General features: G+C 38.5%; 1 protein-coding gene and 1 long non-coding RNA gene across 3 annotated transcripts in view; both read left to right on the forward strand.

Annotated features, from left to right (window-relative positions):
• Positions 1-1,286, forward strand: LOC105457544. 2 transcript variants are annotated; one of them, XR_975411.1, is made up of 3 exons: positions 1-238; positions 428-494; positions 573-1,286. It is a non-coding gene; the product is annotated as an uncharacterized LOC105457544 (long non-coding RNA). The 2 variants fall into 2 exon arrangements; XR_975412.1 differs by having other exon boundaries at positions 1,086-1,286.
• A 5,312-nt stretch (positions 1,287-6,598) lies between these two features.
• Positions 6,599-19,932, forward strand: part of LOC105457545 (homeotic protein empty spiracles-like) — a 40,323-nt gene continuing 26,989 nt past the window's right edge. The window contains exon 1 of the mRNA XM_011702265.1: positions 6,599-7,529. Within this exon, the coding sequence (XP_011700567.1) occupies positions 6,599-7,529 (931 nt within the window). The remainder of the gene's footprint in view (positions 7,530-19,932) is intronic.

The raw sequence follows: 19,932 nt of genomic DNA on the forward strand, positions 1-19,932 counted from the left end.
CGTGATTGAGTGCTTCCAATCTCACGCGATATGACGTTTACTGAGCGTCTCCGATCCGTCGTCCTTTTGATATGTCGATTGATTCGTTCTAACTCTGATTAGACGTTGCGATTTAGCACGGAATTTATCGTCGCCGATAGGCGTTCGCTCACCCCACGCCCCATCCTTCGTCCGACGGAATATTTCTTCTTATAACATATCGAGTTGATACCGATTCGCCAGCGAACGCAATTTGCACGTACTATTTGCCATACACCTTTAATAACAATATCGAATGTATTTTGTATGCGTCTTAAAGCTATGTCTCTATAGCTCTCTGACAAATCGTTACGTTTTAAAATGAATCAGCTATAAAACGTATTCTTGCCACGTTAATTTAATTACAGATATGACCTTTCTTAAATTTATAATTTTTATTTCTTTCTAGAGAAAATTTAGGGAAAATTGTGAAGTTCGTGAAGATCCCAAAAATATTAAAATGAAAAATAAAACAGGTATCTTACAGCTTATCAAGCATTTAGTAGCACGATATAATTATAAATATGATTTATTAAACATTTATATAATAAAAGGAAACGCGGCCGTATTGTAGAATGTGGTATCGTGTATATGAATGCCAATCAATATAATTGTAACGAGCGCATATTGTCATCCGTTACAATTTTCCATGCGGTTTTGAGATCAACGTTTGGTTTGATTATATAACAACCGATAGGTTAAACGTCGTCCGAAGATGAACGTCAATTATAAAATATTCGCTCGGTTGACAATAGATTTTCACGGCATCGCAAGCGCGCTTTCAACATCGTGGCTGCAGAAGTGTCATTTCGCGCTCGTCGGCTGACGTCTTAATTGCGCAATTAGCGTCGATCAAATTATATGACGGTGTTGGATGTTACAGTTAGATTCTCCATAATTGCGATATTGCGATTAGTCAACAACTCGTATAATATCGAGTTTTTAAAAAATTTTCGAAATGCGCGAATTTTTGCATGTGTCTCACTGCGATCAACTTTTCGTCTGATAAGCATTCAATTTTTGTGTTATACTTCATTGTGCGGTTAATTTCTGCTCATTAATTTCAGGGAGCACAGTTGGTGCATATAATTATTAATAAATTTAAGTTTCGCAAATTGTGAAAGAGATATCTCAGAATTTCGATAAATACCTATTGGAACTTCTATAAATATTCGGATATCCAGATATTCGAATCCGAGATCGGTTTCGAATCAAAAACTCAAAATATTATTTGGTAATCCGGATCTGAATTCGAATTTAAATTTGAATTTAGATGCATATCCAAAAAAAGAGAAAACGCCAATATATTCGATGTAACATATTTAATTTTAATTGTAAAATATTTTTCAAATAATAAAAACTAAATATTTTTTATTTTATATACATATAATTTAATATAATCAATTTATATTATTAAGGGGATTAAGCGGATGCTGGAGTCGTCTACTGTCTTATCGATAAATTGCAACAATTTTTATAAAATTTTTTCATTTATATTACTTTTACAGATCTAAAAATCCTTTTTTCAGAATTAAAGTGATAATAGCGGAATGCAGATAAAACAATTTCATTTATGAAAAACAAAAAAAAATTTCAAAAATTACAGTTTTGTTATCGACTTCTAGCGTCGACTCGTAATAAGATATATTTGCTTGGTAAGAGTTTTAATTCTTTGAACGTATAAAACAAGCTTCATCCGCGTTGGAGCTTACATGAAAGAATAGTATTGTGCTTTTATTAACGCGCGAGTCTAGGTATTTTAATGTAGAAGAAAAAATGTATGAAAGTTATATATGCGACATTGATGTTGTAGTAAATATCACTTATACATATATGTTGCAGTCTTTTTGTATAATCAGTCTTTTTGCATAACGTCTTTGAAAATAACGATCATTCCTCAATTTGACTGACGTACTTGAGACTTTTTGCAAAAATGCTAATTAACATCAGCCTCATTGTTTAACAATACACGTTCTTCAAAAATAAGACATTTACGCGAAGCGAGGTCCACCCCACACCAAGAAATGGTTTGGGTTAGATTAGTTTTTTTTTTTTTAGGTGGAGCCCCCCTGTAAGGGGGCGGAACATACTGTCTCCACGCATGTACTTTACAACGCGAAGCCAGTGATCCACATGAGTTTGCAATGAATGTTTGCAATGAATGACTGATAGGCAAAGTCAACATTGCCCATCCAGCGGTGGCAATGTCAGTCATTCATTGCAAACATTCATTGCAAACCCATGGATTACTAGTTTCGCGTTGTAAAATACATGCGTGGAGGCAGTATGTTTCGCCCCCCCCCCACAGGAGGGCTTCACCTAAAAAAAAACTAACCTAACCCAAACCATTTCTTGGTGTAGGATGGACCTCGCTTCGCGTAAAAAATTGTAAACCCATGTGGGACATCGCTTTGCGTTGTAAGGTGTTAGCGCTAAGGTATGCTTCATTGAATAACCGGGCTAAGTCCGCAATAAAATAATAGTGGCAGGACTTTGCCATCGCTGGATGGGCAGGACTTTGCCCACATAAAACTGGGCAATGTCATTATTTTCAAAGGCGTTATGCAAAAAGGCTGCGACATATATACATATTTCTACATCAATATCGCATACAATCATATGCATAAATCGTCAGTACCTAAAACAGTGATGCCGTGAAGTTCGGCGGTTCTTTCAGTATGGCCTTAAAATTAAATTAAATTATTAAAGAGTAAACTAATAAAATTTAATTTTGATTAAAGAAGAAAACTACTATAATTAGTATAATTACTATAATATATACTATTATAATATATACTTACTATAACTATAATAATTATGAACTTGAATTAAAAGATAAGAAAGCAGAAAAAATGAATATTCAAAATCGTATAAAGAACTACAGTCGTCTTGCATATGCCTCCAAAAGTTATTTAATACTAATATTAAATATCAATAAAATACAAATCAAGTAAATAAAGTGAGCCTAACTCGAAATCCGGATCTAGATCCAACACTTCTATTATTCGAGTAGAAAATTTGAATATTTGGATATTCCAAATTTGAAGCGTCATTTGTAATCCGGATAAGCGGTTATCCGTCAAATCGGATCTGAACAATCAAATCCGATCTTTCGCATTAAAGGGAAATCTGCTTTACAAGACTAAAAAAACGGTAATTTTTAAGAAATTTTTTTCAACTAAAATGAAAGTGAATAATTTCAAAAGTTTAACAGTGATTTACTGTATATTTGAAGCAATAAAAAATTTTTTAATTGATAAATAATGATTTTTTAATAAATAAAGAATTTTGATAACGTCGCGTCGCTACAATTTTTCGATTGTGTACAATCTAGGAGGCGTAATTTTTGTCTAAAACAAAATAACTAAATTTTTTCTTAATTTTTATAAAATTATTTTCTATATGAACAAAACTTTAAAAATTTTAAAAATTGGATAAATTATAACAATTTAAAAAAAACGTTAAAATTTTCATGAAAAAATTTGGACCTTCTTTGCAAAAAAATTGTTTAATTTAATTTTGTTTGTAATATTGTTGGTTCATATAGAAGATAATTTTATAAAAATTAAGAAAAAATTTTGTATTTCAGACGAAAATTACGTCTCTTAGATTGTACACAACTTCAGTGGCGCGACGTTATCAAGATATTCTATTGTTGATTAAAAAACATATTTATTAATGCAAAAATTTTTTTACTGCTAAAATATACAGTAAAACACAGTTAAACTTTTGACATTATTCAATTTCATTTTAGTTGAAAAAAAATTATTAAGTATCTAAACAGTTTTAAACAGGTGTTTTTATCAGTATTAATAAAGTTCAACGTTTAGTTTCTGAGAAATAAGTGAATGTCTCTAAGAGATCTACATATATGTCGACTTTTCTTTACTTGTAAAAAATAAATGTCATTTAATATAAAATTTTTAATGATAATAGCTAGATAATATAAAGTATAATAAAATAAAGATAACATATAAAGTATAAAACACAATTCGACACATTACTCATCGAAGTGTATTCTTGTTTAATCGTTAAAATATATATACCTGCACAGTATTTTTGCTGTTATATGTTTATGACAAAGAAAATTCTATTGTGGTCTACACACGGTCACGATAAAACATGCAAAAGTCCCTAAACATGTTAAAGATTAAAGACATCTTCATCCCGATGACTTTGAATATTGTATTGAAAGTAGTTCCTCAATGAGTCAGCTTTACTAAATAAGAGTTTTGAATCAGAGGTAGGAAAAATGCAACTCCTATGTGACTTAAAAACTTTTCCTCTATATATCTTTCCTTAATCGTTTTCCTTCTTAATCTCCTTTCTCTCATGCGAGGAACATCCATCAGAGCTGGCGCTCGATGTTTTCTCACAGCTGAGAACTGAATTTCAGCAAAACGCGACGCGACGTGTGTCCGTTTTCGATGTTGTCATTTACAGCGTCCTTTCTCGCCGCAGGGACCAATTGTATTGCGAACAGGCTGATGGAGGTATTGAGTTCATTTTTCCATTAATTCAAAACATGTCTTTATTTTTTTTATCTTTTGAAAAAAACGTGCTGAGAGAAGCAGAAAGTACAAATATTTTATGTATAATATCCGCTTTAGACTTACAATTAATTTATCCGGTTTAGGCAGAATTTAGGCTTACAACTTTATATCTTTTTCTGAAAAATTTTTTGGATCTTTTTTCTTGACTTTTCTGTCAGCTTTTTCTCCAACGTATCAACAACAAAAAGGAAAAATAGTAAATCATCACTCCTGCAGTGAAAATGTCCAAGTATAATCTTTCATAATGATAGAATACATTACTTGCAGTCGAGCGTATGGTCTTATGTTCATTGTCAGTTTTCGTTTTAGGTCACTTCGTAAATAATAGCCAGCGGGAAATTTCTCGGTTTAAAATCCCGTCGGAGACATGAAAGTAAAAAAAAAGTGTGAAAAATCAAAAGAATTTGTAACAATGCCGTGACAATCACCTTGAATCAAAGTATCTTTTTATTTGTATAATTACCGTTTTTATATTCTCTGTACTATGTCTTTTCAGTGAAAGATATTTTTTCGTAAAAATTTCGTGAAATTTAAACTTTTAATTTTCACGAAAAATATCTTTCACTGAAAAGACAAACACAGTACAGAGAATAAAAACGGTAATTATACAAATAAAAAGGTACTTTGATTCAAGGTGATTGTCTCGGCATTGTTACAAATTCTTTTGATTTTTCACACTTTTTTCTTTGATTCTTGTGTCTCCGGCGGGATTTTATTGCACTCCAGTAAAGAGAAGAGAACTAGGGAAGAAAGAAGAAGCGAAAGCGAACAATTCACAAACGACCGCGAACAATTCCTCTCTCTCTCTTTCTCTCTCTCGCGGTTTCTCCCGCGGGGCGGAATGAACGGGGTGGAGAAAGAGGCAGGGGGCGGAACGGGCAGGGGAGGGCGGTAGGAGAGAAACGGGGAAGCGCGGGTGGGAGCGAGAGCGAGAGCCAGACGTATTAATTAAACGACTCATTTTCATCGCACGACAAAAACGTTAGTTTAACGCCCATCGCCGACTAATGCGTCGCCCCACTGCAGCTTCTATGTATCTCGCAGGAACTGATAGCCACAATCGTGCATCCAACTGAACTCTCGCTTCGTAGCGAATCAACCAATCGGACGCCAGTGCACGCCTTCGTGTTCGTATCCATGGTGAATACGCCCATTCGTTGTTCCCCACGCGAGGGAATCCCGCTTTGACGGTGCTGGTGTGGTGGGTTGTGCCACCGAACCACGCTCCCCACTACGTGGCACGGCGAGCGACTCGTTTAGCCTGTAATTTGCTCAAACACTAGCAAGCGCTCGTGCCAGGAACATCCGTCAGAGCTGGCGCTCGGTGTTAGCTCTCGTAGCCGAGAGCTGAATTTCACAAAACGCGGCGCGACGTGTGTCCGCTTTCGACGTTGTCAATTTACAGCGTCCTTTCTCGTCAGGTACCAATCGTGTCGCGAGCAGATCGATGGAGAGTGTCGGACGTGACGTACAAGTGAGTGTCGTGAGACTTCAGTCAGTGCGACGGTCGTGATTTCAACGGGATTACATCAGTTAAGTTACGTTGGTGGGTGATTTGCCGACACCGAAACGACGATTTCGCGAGTATTCTATAGTGATGCGTGAACAAGAGGCCGGGACTTAATTGTCCGTTGCCGAGTGACAGCTGAGGTAACCGGTATCGATTTAACTTTGTTTGAAGAAACGGACCTCATTGATGATTGAGGGAATTCAGGAAAAACGATTGATATTCTGTGAAAGAAACAATTGAGCGGTTGAAGGTACTTTGGGAACTGTGCGAATAGATATAGACTTTGAAGGAGTGAATCTTTTGATGGGGTTGGTGTGTTCTCCAGTGATAATTTAACAGTGTTTATTGGAACCGTCTAGAAGTTCTTTTGTTGTTAATTGATACAGATCGTCCGATCGATTCGAGGAAGGTGGCTTCGATAATGCGGCGAACCTAATCTCGACGATTCAACGTTCACAGATCCGTTGGTCCCGTCAAAAGTGGGTTGTCCACCTGGGAAGCGTACGATAATCGTACGATGATGCCGCTCGCGCCGACGCCAATCGTTCCGGTGCCATCTAAGCCGAAGATCGGCTTTAGCATCGATTCGATAGTCGGCGGCGGGCAAGGCCGCGAAGCGGATCGTCTGGACCGGTTGGAGCGAGTCGAAATCGATGGCAGTCCGATGGAAATAGTGGAGGGCTCGTCCTCGCCGCGAGCACGCCGGGTCGCCACGAGATCGCCCGGCGCTCATTCCGAGAGCTCCGATCGGCCTGTCTCTAGGAGTTCCTCTGTTGAGTCATATCCGAACTCGCGACGGACACCGTCGCACGCTACCGTCGGTAGCGGCGGCGGTGGCGGCGGTCACCATCATCTTCACAGTACCAATCATCACGGTCACCCGCATCATCACAATCTGTCGGCGACGACGCATCTAGACTTCGGTCGAACAACCGTTCACAGCCACAGCGGCGGCTCCACTCCCAACAACAGTCCTAGTCCACCGCACAGGATACCACACGGGGACTCACCGGTCAGCTCGCATCCACAGCCACCCCCGGGGGTGGTCAGGCCCAGTCCGAACTACCTCGCGCCACCACCTAGCGCCGCGACGGCCGCGGTAATGGCCGCGGAGCAACTCAAGTCTCTATACGGGCTACCTGGCGGCCACAGTCCTGCGGGACCGCAGACCGGCCAGAATGAATATCACACGCAGCAGCAACTGGCACTAGCTGCCAATTTGGCCGCGGCCCATCAGCACTTCCAGGCGGCGAATATCGCGGTGGCGCTTCAGGCGCATCACGGCTCGTCGCCCCATGGACCGCCACATGGGCCTTATCCGCACGGTGGGACTCCCGGCGGGCCACATCCGCCCCCTCATCCCCATCAGCCGCCTAGAGACAGTTATCCCCTATATCCTTGGTTACTCTCGAGGCATGGTAGAATCTTTCCACACAGATTTCCTGGAGGTATGCCTTTTATGCTTTTATGCTCTTTGTTCAATATAGACATTACTTATTGTTAGATGTGCAAAGTCATCAGGGAACAATTCAGTAATAATTTGTTAGATATGCGAAGTCAGGAAACAGTTCAGCCATAATTTATGTTCTTTTCAAAGGCATTTAATACCTGAGATTTAACGGACATTATGCGGGAATCCGTATAATCCATATATTTTCCGTATATAATTTATCCGATTTGAAAATATCACATAATAAAGTAATATATATTTAATCCAATTTCCTGCGCGAATGATTTTCACTTGTATGTACATGCGTCGACATTAGCGCATATGTTAACTGTCATTCGAGTGAAAATATTTATTTTGTTTTATGTGAAAGTGATCGCTGTTTGTCGACAAATGTTTATATTTGGAAGCTAAGATTATTCAAGAGCCAAACAATTTTTAGACAATTCACTTGACATCGGTTTAGCGATTACATTAATTATGTTAAAATATTAAATTTGCGTCTGAATATTTTGGTGATTTTATAAATGCAATTATATTTACATTGGGTTTATCATGTAATAATTTATCTGCGTGAAAGCCATTTCACAAGTATAGATAAACTACCATTCACATTCCTTATCACAAATCATGCAAGATTGTCGTGTAAGCACCGAAAATAGGTATAACAATATTTGTATAGGGAAAGGCGATTAGTCTCGGAGAGACCGTTTTGAATGTTTCGTGTATTCACATCAATCTAATATGTCAAAGGACATCGACACATATTTTTTTCTCGAACGTTATCGGATTGAGATGTAAATACGGTCAACTAACAAAACCGAGTGAAACGCGATCGATGCGCGGGATCGAGGGATTGCGGTCTCATTTGCAATATTGATAATATAATTAACCCTGTACACACACACATACACACACACATGTGCGTGTTTGCGCATCACTGCGTTACGCAAGTATTTCGTAATTAGGATTTTGTAATGTTGTTGTCCCCCCGCAGTATGGCGTTCCTTATCGCGCGCCACGTCACATCGGGCAAAACAAGTGCCACAGTTTTTCCGCGCATCTCTCTCTCTCTCTCTCTCTCTCTCTCTCTCTCGGCGTTGTAATTAATTTATTTCCCCGCGTTGATATGAACGCCAATCCAATTACGCGCCTATCGCCGTTCGTACTATTAATGGGAAACACAGAAGAAATATCGTCGCACCCGGGAACTTCTCCCTCTCCCGGCTCGACTCCCCGCGGCTCGACCGTCCCGTTCGCGCGACGCTCAAGCACGCATGCACAACTTTATGATGGATGACGTCGCTTATCGGTTACGCCGAGATAACGATTTCTGTCGTCCAATATGTATTATTGAACAATCTGAGGTACTCGAAGAGACGTTTAATGTTTACGGCGCGAAGGGAGGCAGCGCACACCGCGCGCTGGGAGATCAATTTGAGTCTTATTGGAGGTTCGCTATAGAACATCAATAGTAATCGGCGTCATGTCTTCGGCCATTTGACAAATATCTCATTGGTCAATTAGACGACATCTATTGCCGGCAGACAGTAATTTAGCCAATGACTTTCGGTACAAATTTAAGAATTAACTAATTGCTGGGATCCTTATTTTAAAATATGTCTTATTTTAAATCGATTTTATAGATTAGATACGGGTTATTAGTTCTTTATTTTTCGGAGGCATTTATTTTATTTTAAAATCATTTGCAAAATTATGGAACTTTATCCTTGCTCTGAGAAACACGATTGTTAACTAATCGTGTACACACTTGGCGCCGCGGTAGTTTGTCGAATCTTTTTCGAACAACGAGATAGAGTCTGTGTTTCGCAAACTTCTTACAAACTACTTAAGATACACCGGCCGGCAATCAGGCAGCACAGGAGACAGGCCTCGTTTAGTGTTACCTACGTGTGATCGGCCGCTAAGAGGCAGGCAAGCTCGGAAAGAAGATAGAGCGTCCCCGGCAGATAGAGAAGACGATTATCATAAATTTACCGCAATCGGCACGTATACGGGGCGTGCCGCTCGGTTAAGAAATATATCCGCGGAGACGAAACTAGTTTCTTCTGAGAAAAGCTCCCCAACGGATGCCATATTAGTCCTCGTAGGCGTTTCGCACACTTTTTTGTTTTAGAGTTTTTTTTTCTTTTTGAGCAATGAGGTAGGTAAAATGCATAAAGGCGAGAATACAACGATAAAAAATGATCTTAGATTTCCGCGAATTAATTGGAGAAATGATAAAATTATACATAAGCATGATCATTAGTCTAACTTAAGTATTCCGAGTGTGATATGAAATAACAAAAGAATACAAAGAATTTTTCTCTTTTTTTATTTCAAAGAAAGTCTTTGTTTCAAAGACAATAAATTTAATAGGAATAGGAAAAATAAATAGGAAGCAATAAACAGGAAACAATAAATAGGAACAATAAATCTTATTCTCAAGTACATGTATTGTGTACGGACACATAAGACTCTCTCTTTCTCTCTCTCTCTCTCTCTTTCTTTTTCTCAAGGTTCTAAGAGAGACAGAATTTTAAACCTTGTTTAAAGTCAAAATAATGTTGGTGCAATTGAGCTTTAAAGAAATAAATCTTGAAAGAGTTAAAGAGAAAAAAAGAATCATTAAAGTGTCAAAGAGAGAAAAATTTAAAGAATACGGAGAATACGGAAATTATATAGTCCAAAATTTACGGTCTAAGGTTCATTTAATTTAGAATAATGCTTGCATGAAATCTTTAAGAAGAAAAACTGTCTATTTCTCTGTTGTCTATATTATAAATGAGAATTGGATGCTAACAACATGTAATAGATCAGTAAAATTACAAATGATTAACGAGCGGCAAGAATCCTTGAATTACCGGATAGGATTGTATTACGAAAAGAAAGGGTACTAAAGAGATTGTAAACTTGTTGAGAGCGATTTAGTGAAAAGAAACGTAAAATGGTGAAGGGCTCCGAATCAGGTAACTAGTATTATCGCAATTTTGCTAAAAGTAATTCTTAATTAATAGTGCCAAAGAAATCAAGTGCTAAGCGATTAAGAGTTCACCGTTAGAAAAACGGATTTAAAAACAAAGAAGAGGGAGGGGGAGAGAGGAGAAAGAGAGAGAGAGAGAGAGAATACTACACATTTTGCAAACGATAAATATTATTCGTGCTATTTTGATTCAATATAACCAATATAATAATTTTGTTTTTTATATATATTTATATAATATATACTTATATACTTATTAGTATATATACTTAAATTGAATTAGAAGAATAAATGTTGCGCAAAAATCTTAGTTTTTAATTTCTTTTCTTAAAAACTCTCATTTGGATTCCACGGAGAGTCTGCGCTTTTGCAAGTTCTTTAATCGCGCGCGACGTTCTTTCAGATATCAATTAAGATATTTCCCCGTCGATTTTTTCGGTTTGTAGCGATTATTCGTGCTGAAGCGTTGACCCGATAACGCATACTCAAGGCGGAGTGTTACGCGCGCGAGTATTGCCGTAATAAATATCTTCTATACATATATTAGAAATTACGCGCGCGAGGTCTCTCGCGCGGCGATCGGGTTTCGATGCAACAAGAGCACCGGGACGCGCATCGCGATGTATCCGATCGGAGGAGCTTCAGTCACGTAGAAGGGGCAGCCGCTTATCTAGCAATTAGTCGGTATCGGTAATTACCGTTGAGAGAAGAGCGAGAGATTCTCCCTCTCCCCCCCCCCCTCCTTTCTTATTTTGTGTAGCACACGCGTTACGTGGTACGTCCGAATACACGAGCGGTATGAATACACGCTCGATCGTGCGCGCGCGCGCGCGCAAACGCGCAACCGTCTCGATAAGCGAGTCTTTGATTATTTTCTCTAGCCTATTTCGTCTTAGTCCTGCCTGCCAACGTCTTTAAAGGTTCTTAATGGCGCAAAAGAGAACTTCCTCCTCGTTGAATCTCCTTGCCCGACCATTCCACGTTGACGGACATTACCGCAACGAATAATTGCCTCCGGCGCTTTTTTCGCCGTTCCGCTGCTTCTGCACAGATTTTTAAAACCGACACCGATATCGCGAATTAAATCTCGGCTGTTGGAAAATTACTTTTATTCCGCGCATTAAATATGAAAATAAAATCACGAATCGCGCTTAATAAGAGATTTTTTCGTTACGCCGGCGTGAAACGTTTAACACACATTCATTGCCAATCGTATATTTTATTTCACTTTTTTCCATTGACGTCAGATAGAGAATTTTATATTAAAAAAACAATAAAATACTCAATTTGTAATATTGAGTTGCATAAAAATACGGTGGTTGCACAAAAACATGTTATATTTATTTGATGGTGACTGGTCTTCGATAAGGCATAAACAAAAAAATGAATATTGGTCACTAGTGAGTAACACGGCAGTGAATGTATTAATAAAGCGCAATCATAATTTATCGTAAACGATTATTTCAAGATTAAACTTTTTCGTATCTCAGGAGTAAAACTGCGATTCGCGATATTTGAGGGAGCAAATCGTAAATATTAAATTATCATTCTTTTAAATCTCTTTGGAGTGATCCGAAGTATCTTATATACCAAGAAAAGATTAAACAACGTTTCTCATAAACGCTCAAAGAGCAACAATTTTTTTTTATCCGACGTAACATGTAATCTCAGTTAATTCGCAGTTAATTCGCAGTTCATTTTCAATCTCCGTTTACCCAATCAATCGCTAAATACGGTAGAGAACATTCCGCTATCGACGCCGGCAGGTATTACCGTTGCAATTACATCTGAGATTTTCCAGATAACAGAGGCAGGCCTCTCATCCTTGAGAGAAGTCTAATCGCCGGCGATGCGAAAACAATGCTATGTTTAACGGCGTGTTTAGAGTCGACAACGCGATTGCAAATCCCTCTCGATAGCGCTCGGCGTTAAACATCGGTTGGCAAAAAATTTTGCCAACCGATTGCGGGATTCGCATCGCGCACGTGTATATGTACCTAATGTCGTATCCTAACGGCGACGCGCACGGTCGAAGGAAATGATTCCTCGTTCTTCTCTGCTTTACGAGAAAAATTTCTCTCGCTTGAGTTTTTCTTTTCTCCGCCGCGTGGCGGCAGTCGCTCGTCATTTTTCGCGAGGAAATCCTTCGCTCTTTCGCGGTATTTTCATTGCATCTCCATCCTTTCGCCGGTACTAATCATCATTGATGGCAAATTGCGTTCGGCCTGTTTTCCCGTGCTCGCTTTTGAAAATTCGACGTCTTAACGACCATTCCGCGTGAATGACCACCGCGTACGCGGCCGCGGCTCTAATTGCCCATAATAAAGATCCACGGGCTCAGGAAAGACGCGATATATAGTGAAACACACAAGAATTTGCGTGTACAGCGTCCCCGCGCGCTGGATGCCACACTCGCGCAAATATAACGTTTGCGGAAAGTTCATATTAAGCGGGAGAGAAGCCGCTCTTGGCGCGGCTATTCCTCGAGATTGATCTCCGAGGCTTATTAAGTATCCTGGCGTTTTTCCTTTCGTTTTCTTTTTTTTTTTTTTTTGGCGAGAGACACGAAAGACGCGCGGGACTGTGGTTACGCTTATAATACGCCGCGAGAGAGAGAGAAAAAAGTTGCTCCCGTGGCAGAGAAACGTTCGCGGAAAGGATCGATGCGTGTGTATCTGGATCTGTCATTATGGCTAACAGTGTTGTGCAATTTCGTTCCCATGCAAATGCGAATAATTGAAATGATATATGGTATTAATACACGGAGAAACGGTAATTGAGTGAGTATATAATGGAAAACGAACTTCAGGCGAACGTCTCATCCAATTCGCGAACAATATATTTTGCAAATGTTAAAATGCAAGATTGCATTCATAAACGTTAGTAAATATGGAAATTAATGTTATATGAAATAAGTATCATTTTAAGCGTCGCGCATAAAATTTTGAAATTAATAATCAATACTTTTCCTTGTCGTTGTGTTCGATAATTTTATATCGTAAAATTTTCTTAGAATTTTATTATTTTTGACTCTACTAACCGAATACATGCGCGTCTATCAATCTGGAGTGGATTATTTGGTTCTAAAATGCAGGATTGAGAAGTAACTTATTTGTAACGAAGTTACAGTTAGAGTTACTTTTTTTCAATAATTACAACTCAATTTCCTTACCTTTTTCATCTGTAATGTAACTTACAATTAGTTACATTTAATTTTTGTTGATAACTTATAACAGTTATAACTAATTTAATAGTTACTTTCTATTAATTATGTATAAATTAAAAAATATATAATGCAATCACTTTTACTACTTTTTAAATAAAATTATATGATATGTAAACATAAACCAGGCTTTTTTTACTAATGATCTTAACATCAATCTTAGTATCAATTTTATCCAAGTTGTTCTGTCATGATAATAAAAAGAAAAGTAACTAAAAAGTATAATGACTAATGACCTTTTGAGTAACTGTAACATATTACTTTTTAGAGTAGAATAACTTAATTTGTAATAGTACTTAGTTACTTTTTGAAAGCAAAAACCTTTGTAACTGTAATTTTCACATAATAACTTTCCTAATCCTGCTGTTCTTTTGTTCGATAAAACATAGGCGCCGACTTAGGGGGGCAGAGTATTTTTCGCTCCCTCAATAATTTTATTTTTTCGTTTTTTTAACAAACAACTTTTTTTAACTGCAAATAATTTCTGCGAAAACAACTGCGAAAAAGCGTCGACCAGGCGATATGCTATGAAGTAACGTTGGCGCGGTAAACTGAAGCTGGCACGTCGTCTATACCGTATGTGATCGGCGTGCCCATAAGAGCGATACAACGGCTACTCTTTGCTGTATAATAATTCTCAAATATCTAACATAAAAATACTTTTTCATATTGTAAATATTTATTTCTTAATGTAAAATTGACAATTAAAAAAAAGATCAGCATTTATTGAAATGCTTTGCCCCTCAACATTTTTTTCAAGTCGGCGCCTATGTTGGCAAAAGTGTTGTACACAAATGACTTTCTATATTTGACAAGCGTGTAACATACAAAGCTTCCGCCTCGTTGTCGGAAATTCGTTCGATTTCAGGACAAAAATTGATTTAATCAGTATCACTTACAACGCCGTTTTCTTCACGGCGCGACGGGGGGGCGTCTATTGAGTACGACTAGTAATGGCGTGCCCTCTTTTCGTTACACGCATCATTTAATATTTCTTTTTCGGGATTTTCGGCGCACTGCTCTTTTGTTAAATCTATATTAGCAAGCTTATTCTTGGAAAAGGAACTTATATTTGATGTGAACCTTTTGGACCTTCCTTGTTCAAAAAGGACAAAAGGTAAAATTTCGTCAATTGAGCGTCGAAAGGCCTGATCCGTTAACAATATAGTCGTAAAATTATAACAACTAGTTTTCGGTCACATGAAAACGAGAGTATTCTAATAGAGGCTATTTTTAACTACCATCGGGCATATATATATATACCTATATATATATATGTATGTTGAATATTCTCGTAATGGTAATGCACACCGACGCAACACGGTCGTCGATTTTTTTTATGCGGGAATGCGATTATGAATGCGCAGGTGATCGAGCTACCTATATGCATTGCATATCTCTCAATGAGAGTGCACGGGTACGCAAATAAATTGGCGGAGGCCGACGACGACGGTGATTGCATATTCCCCGCGGCTACCAGTGTTCGCGGCCTCATAGTCATCGATACATAACGCGAGTTATTTCAGCATGAAAGAATAAATCTCGCTTAATGAACTTTTTGCACGCGGTCAAAATTAATATCTGCCATGGGAGAGAGCTCTTTCTGAGATATACGTATATATACGCGGGAATTTCGTTCGGCATTAATACAATTTTCAAAATTCCAATTGTGATTAATATAATTTTCTCTTTCTCTCTCTTTCTGTCCTCCATGATTAATAACTAAAAATTTATGCTCGTGGCCGGCGGCGATGGCATGTACATCGCGCACTTTTATTGTAGAAAGTAGGCAGAGTTGCGCGACGGAGTGGAGGTAAACGATATTCCGCGGCGCAAAGAAGTAAATCTCTAACTCGTTTGCGAAACGACGCCGGCATCATTTTCATTTGCAACTACGCGGGCTTAATTGAACCTTATCACGAAACGCGGACTAATGCAAGCGACAAGATAGTGCCGCGCGCGAGTGTGCCTGAGCGTTAAATAATAACAGATTTCTGCGCGACTCTCTCGAATCCCCGCGATTTCTCGCGGACGTAAACGCCGTTTCTGCTAACGATCCTTAACCAACGGTTAGTTCGCCTCGCGGAAATGCGATACCATTGTCAACAAATCGGCTCGGCTCGGCGCGGCGCGGCGCGACGCGGAAAATCGCGAGAGGCGCGCGCCGCGCCGGCCGCGCCGAGAAATCGCTGATATCCGGCATCGGTCGAACGACGCGGCCGGGGCGAACGCCCCGTATACGTGCACTCCGCTGCCGTGTAATTAAAGAGTAATCATTCACTTACCCACGCTGTTTATCGTTTATTGTGCGTACGCCCGGAACACCGGGGCCGACTGGTTTTCGGTAGCCAGCCAAGCGGAATCTAATCCCCGCTTTTGGCGAATTAACCCTTCCAGACCTGAGTGGTTGTTTGAAAGATAATTCAAATCTCGTTTTACACGGACTACCGATTTAGAGACTTTCGTTTCAGCGCAGTTTTTGTAATTTGACTATTGGCTGATTATACGAGCGGAATTATAGAGGTATAGTATTAAATTATTTAAATCACAACTCTCAGAATAATTGATATAGATAAAATTGACATAGATAATTGATATTGATCTACTTTGAATATAATATATTTACACATTATGTTAATAAGAGAAAAGAAAACGAAAAATATAATATAATGTCTCAAGAAAGGAAAAGAAAAAATATAATATAATGTCAATTAAGAATAAATTCTAAAGTTAATAAATTTTCACCTTTTTCTCCTTTCGCCCATGCAATTCTGCGAGCAAAGCTTGTGTAGGAATTTAAATCTTTAAGATTTTTATTACATTTTTTATTTTGTTTTTTTATATTAATGTAATACGTACCTATAAAATAACAATCGAGAAGTTGTTGAAACTAAATAGTCACTATTTTGTAATAAACTGAATAAATGTATACATTCTTTTTGCATTATGTACTTATTAATAAGAATGTTAAAAGTCTGCAGAAGTGATTTTTATTAACATGTATGATGAAGATAGTTATGAATTTAAAAATAAATATTATAAAAAGCTGTAAATTTGGTTGCATCATACTGAATGGTACATGTGAAAAAAAAGATCTGGTGATTATTTTTATAAAAAAAATTTTGTAACTCGAATTTTTCAAACAGTTATAATTATTAATGTTAGAAAGTATCTATATTTATTAGTTTTGAAAAGTACCTCTCGATTATCATATAAATTCGGATAGTTATTATTTTAAAAATATATATCATGAACAATTATTATAACTGAATTGTTAGCCCTTTTTTATTTATTTTTATGATATTTATAAATTAATATTTTTTATTAATACATTTATTATATTAATAATAAATAATATTTATAAATATTTTAAAAATAAGTAAATATATTTTTACTTGTTTAATTCATAATATTTATTTATAAATTATAAATTCATATTCATATGTGTATTTCTTTTACCCTGTGTGCTTATAACAATAAGTTCCTTCTACACGGTATAATAGTGTTTATTTCATCATGATCACTTATTACGAAATAACAGCTATTTAATAACAATTAATTAATTTTTTAATTGTCACTTTTATAAGATAATTTTTTTAAATCTTAGATATATCAAAATTATCTCAAATTGTGATTATAAATAATTTAATACCACTTGCGTAATTCTATTTATTACGATTAATAATAATTCAGATTCGAAAAGTAAAAACAGTTCGTTTTTGCTTAGATCGCCGTGATGTACGTGATATCGAGTTGAATTATGCAAAAAGGATCGAGAGAGAAAAAAAGAATCAGCCAATTTAATTGGTAATTGCAACGATTAATCATAATCACGACTTAGTTGACTCGCGATGGAAGATACTGCGCTTAAATTATAACATTATTTTTAGATACATTATAATTCACGTTAGTTGCTGCGTCGATATCCAGGAAGTTATATGGACGCTATTTACATTTCAAATGGTAAAGCGCGCCTACGCGCTTTACGGCGCGGGTTAGAGAGCAGGTTGCTGTTCGCATTATCGCGCCGATATCTGCGTAATCGCGTGCGCGGTCCATAATATATGTCGCTAAACCGCGACGTTTTATGCAAGTACATGACAGTTCGCGAAAAACCTTCGTGAATATGGAGCTGCGCGACCACGAGCTGCCGTTACGACGCGGCGGGTATGTAAATATTTCGGTGATTATCGTCCTTTTGTTACGCTGTGCTGCGACGATTGCGAAAATGGCGTTGCGAAGGTGCAACAAAACGACCGGGGGGGTTATTTACGTTTTCAGCGTGTAATAGCTGCGTCACGAGCATCTTTACCGAAGGTGACCGTGCAAATGGTTTGTCGAATATTATTTCTACCACCGGTGCAAAATAACATACGCGCGTAAGAGAGAATGAACCGTACCTGTTCTCGCATACACGATCGCGATAAATATGTAAACGATACGAAATAAACAAATATAAATTTCGCAGATGATTCTTTCTTTTTCTATATATTTTACGCTTATATATTTTTTATATACCTACATTTTATGTGGAATTTCAAATTTTCTCGTGGACTCCTGGCGGGCGAAAGATTTTAGACTTTTCTCGCGACGCCGAGAATTATCTCGGGATTGTCGGGACTCGCCGCGCGAAACTCCTCCGCACGTGCAAGCGCGTTGGCGCTAATAATCGCCATTAGCGAATTCGATTATGCTTTAAATAGTCGCTCTCGTAAAACCTGTCGCGCGGCCGCTTGCACCGAGGCGGACTTTACGGCTACGACGTGCCAATCACTCCCTTTTGTCGCGGGGGAAATGGGATTTCCTCGCGTCATTTCTATTCCGCTCGCAAATTGCCGGTAGCGAAATCAAAAGAGCCGGTGCAGCGGTGTCGCCGCCGCCGCCGCTGCCGCTGCCGCTCGTGTATTCGATCGATCCGCGGTCCGTTAAAAATCGTTAAACGGCACTCCGCTTCGGCGACGCGGTCGGCGACCGGAAGGTGTCCGTTTCGTAATTGCCACGCGAGTCGAATGTTTTATTAACTTACGCGCGCGCGGATAACTTTGGCGCGTCTGCGACCTCACGGGGATATATATTATGACGAGGATTATACTTGTAAAGGCGACACACGTTGTCGTAACTATTATATAAAGCTTAATTAATGGATATTACCTAATGGACGGAAGTATATAGACGTGACGAGGAGGTGTAGACTTTTATCCGTGTCGGGATATTGAGCGATTAATCATTTTACGTACAAGCACATTAGTTGTGAGAAGTGTTTCACACACTCCTTCCGTTGTAATTATATTTACGTAGCTAATTACGCAATGCTATTTATATAAGTTTTTATTATAGATTTATGTAAGCTCGCGCATCGCGAGGATCTTTTCGTGGAGGCGATCTCGTTAGGCGAAGAAGAATTTTTTCATCGCCGCGGCGATCCGCCGCGAGGATTCAAGGCTGTCCGCACCTTGAACCAAACTATTGGCCCAACTTTCAATTAACCTGCCGTTACCGAGATTAACTCTTCATGCCGAGCGCAATTCCCGGGGACTCGCTGTATATTTACGGCCAGTTCGAAATTATCCGAGGGCAAACGGAATTAAATAGATCGGTTTCGAATAATTAATAGCGTCACGGTTAATTATTTCGGATACGTGGTGAAATTACCTCTGTGAAAAAGTTCGACGGCCGCGATTGAAATTATACCGGCATAGCCGCGAGAAATAATAAAGTCGGGCAATCAGTAAAATGCCGTGCTATATATCACGCGCCGTAATCCCGCCGCGATTTATGGACCTTTGACTTCCGATAAGGAAGTGAGACTTAGCATTTCGCAACGGAGGATGATATTCGGCAGTCCTTGACACACTATTTTAATCTGTAGCTGCAATTTTTTTTCTGCAAATTTGTTACCGCAACCTCCGTGCTATTTAAGAAACCACGAGAAAAAGGTTTTTGCCACCTTCTCGGAAGTCGCGCGAGGCTCGTTTCCTCGTCGGATGTATTAACTCAACTGTACCGAACGCCGGCGCATCCACCTTCCCTTATTTGCATTTTCACCTGTTTCGCGACGCCGCCGTCCGTTAGCGACAATTAAAAACGCATTAGTGCGATGCGCCGAGCACGCGGGAGCGGCTCTTATACCGGCAAAATGAGAGAAAGGGAGAAAGAATGAAGAAGAAATAAGGAGAGAAGAAAGAGAGAAAAGAAGGA

This window comes from Wasmannia auropunctata, unplaced genomic scaffold (assembly GCF_000956235.1).
Source record: "Wasmannia auropunctata unplaced genomic scaffold, wasmannia.A_1.0 LD335208.1, whole genome shotgun sequence".
NCBI lineage: Eukaryota > Metazoa > Arthropoda > Insecta > Hymenoptera > Formicidae > Wasmannia > Wasmannia auropunctata.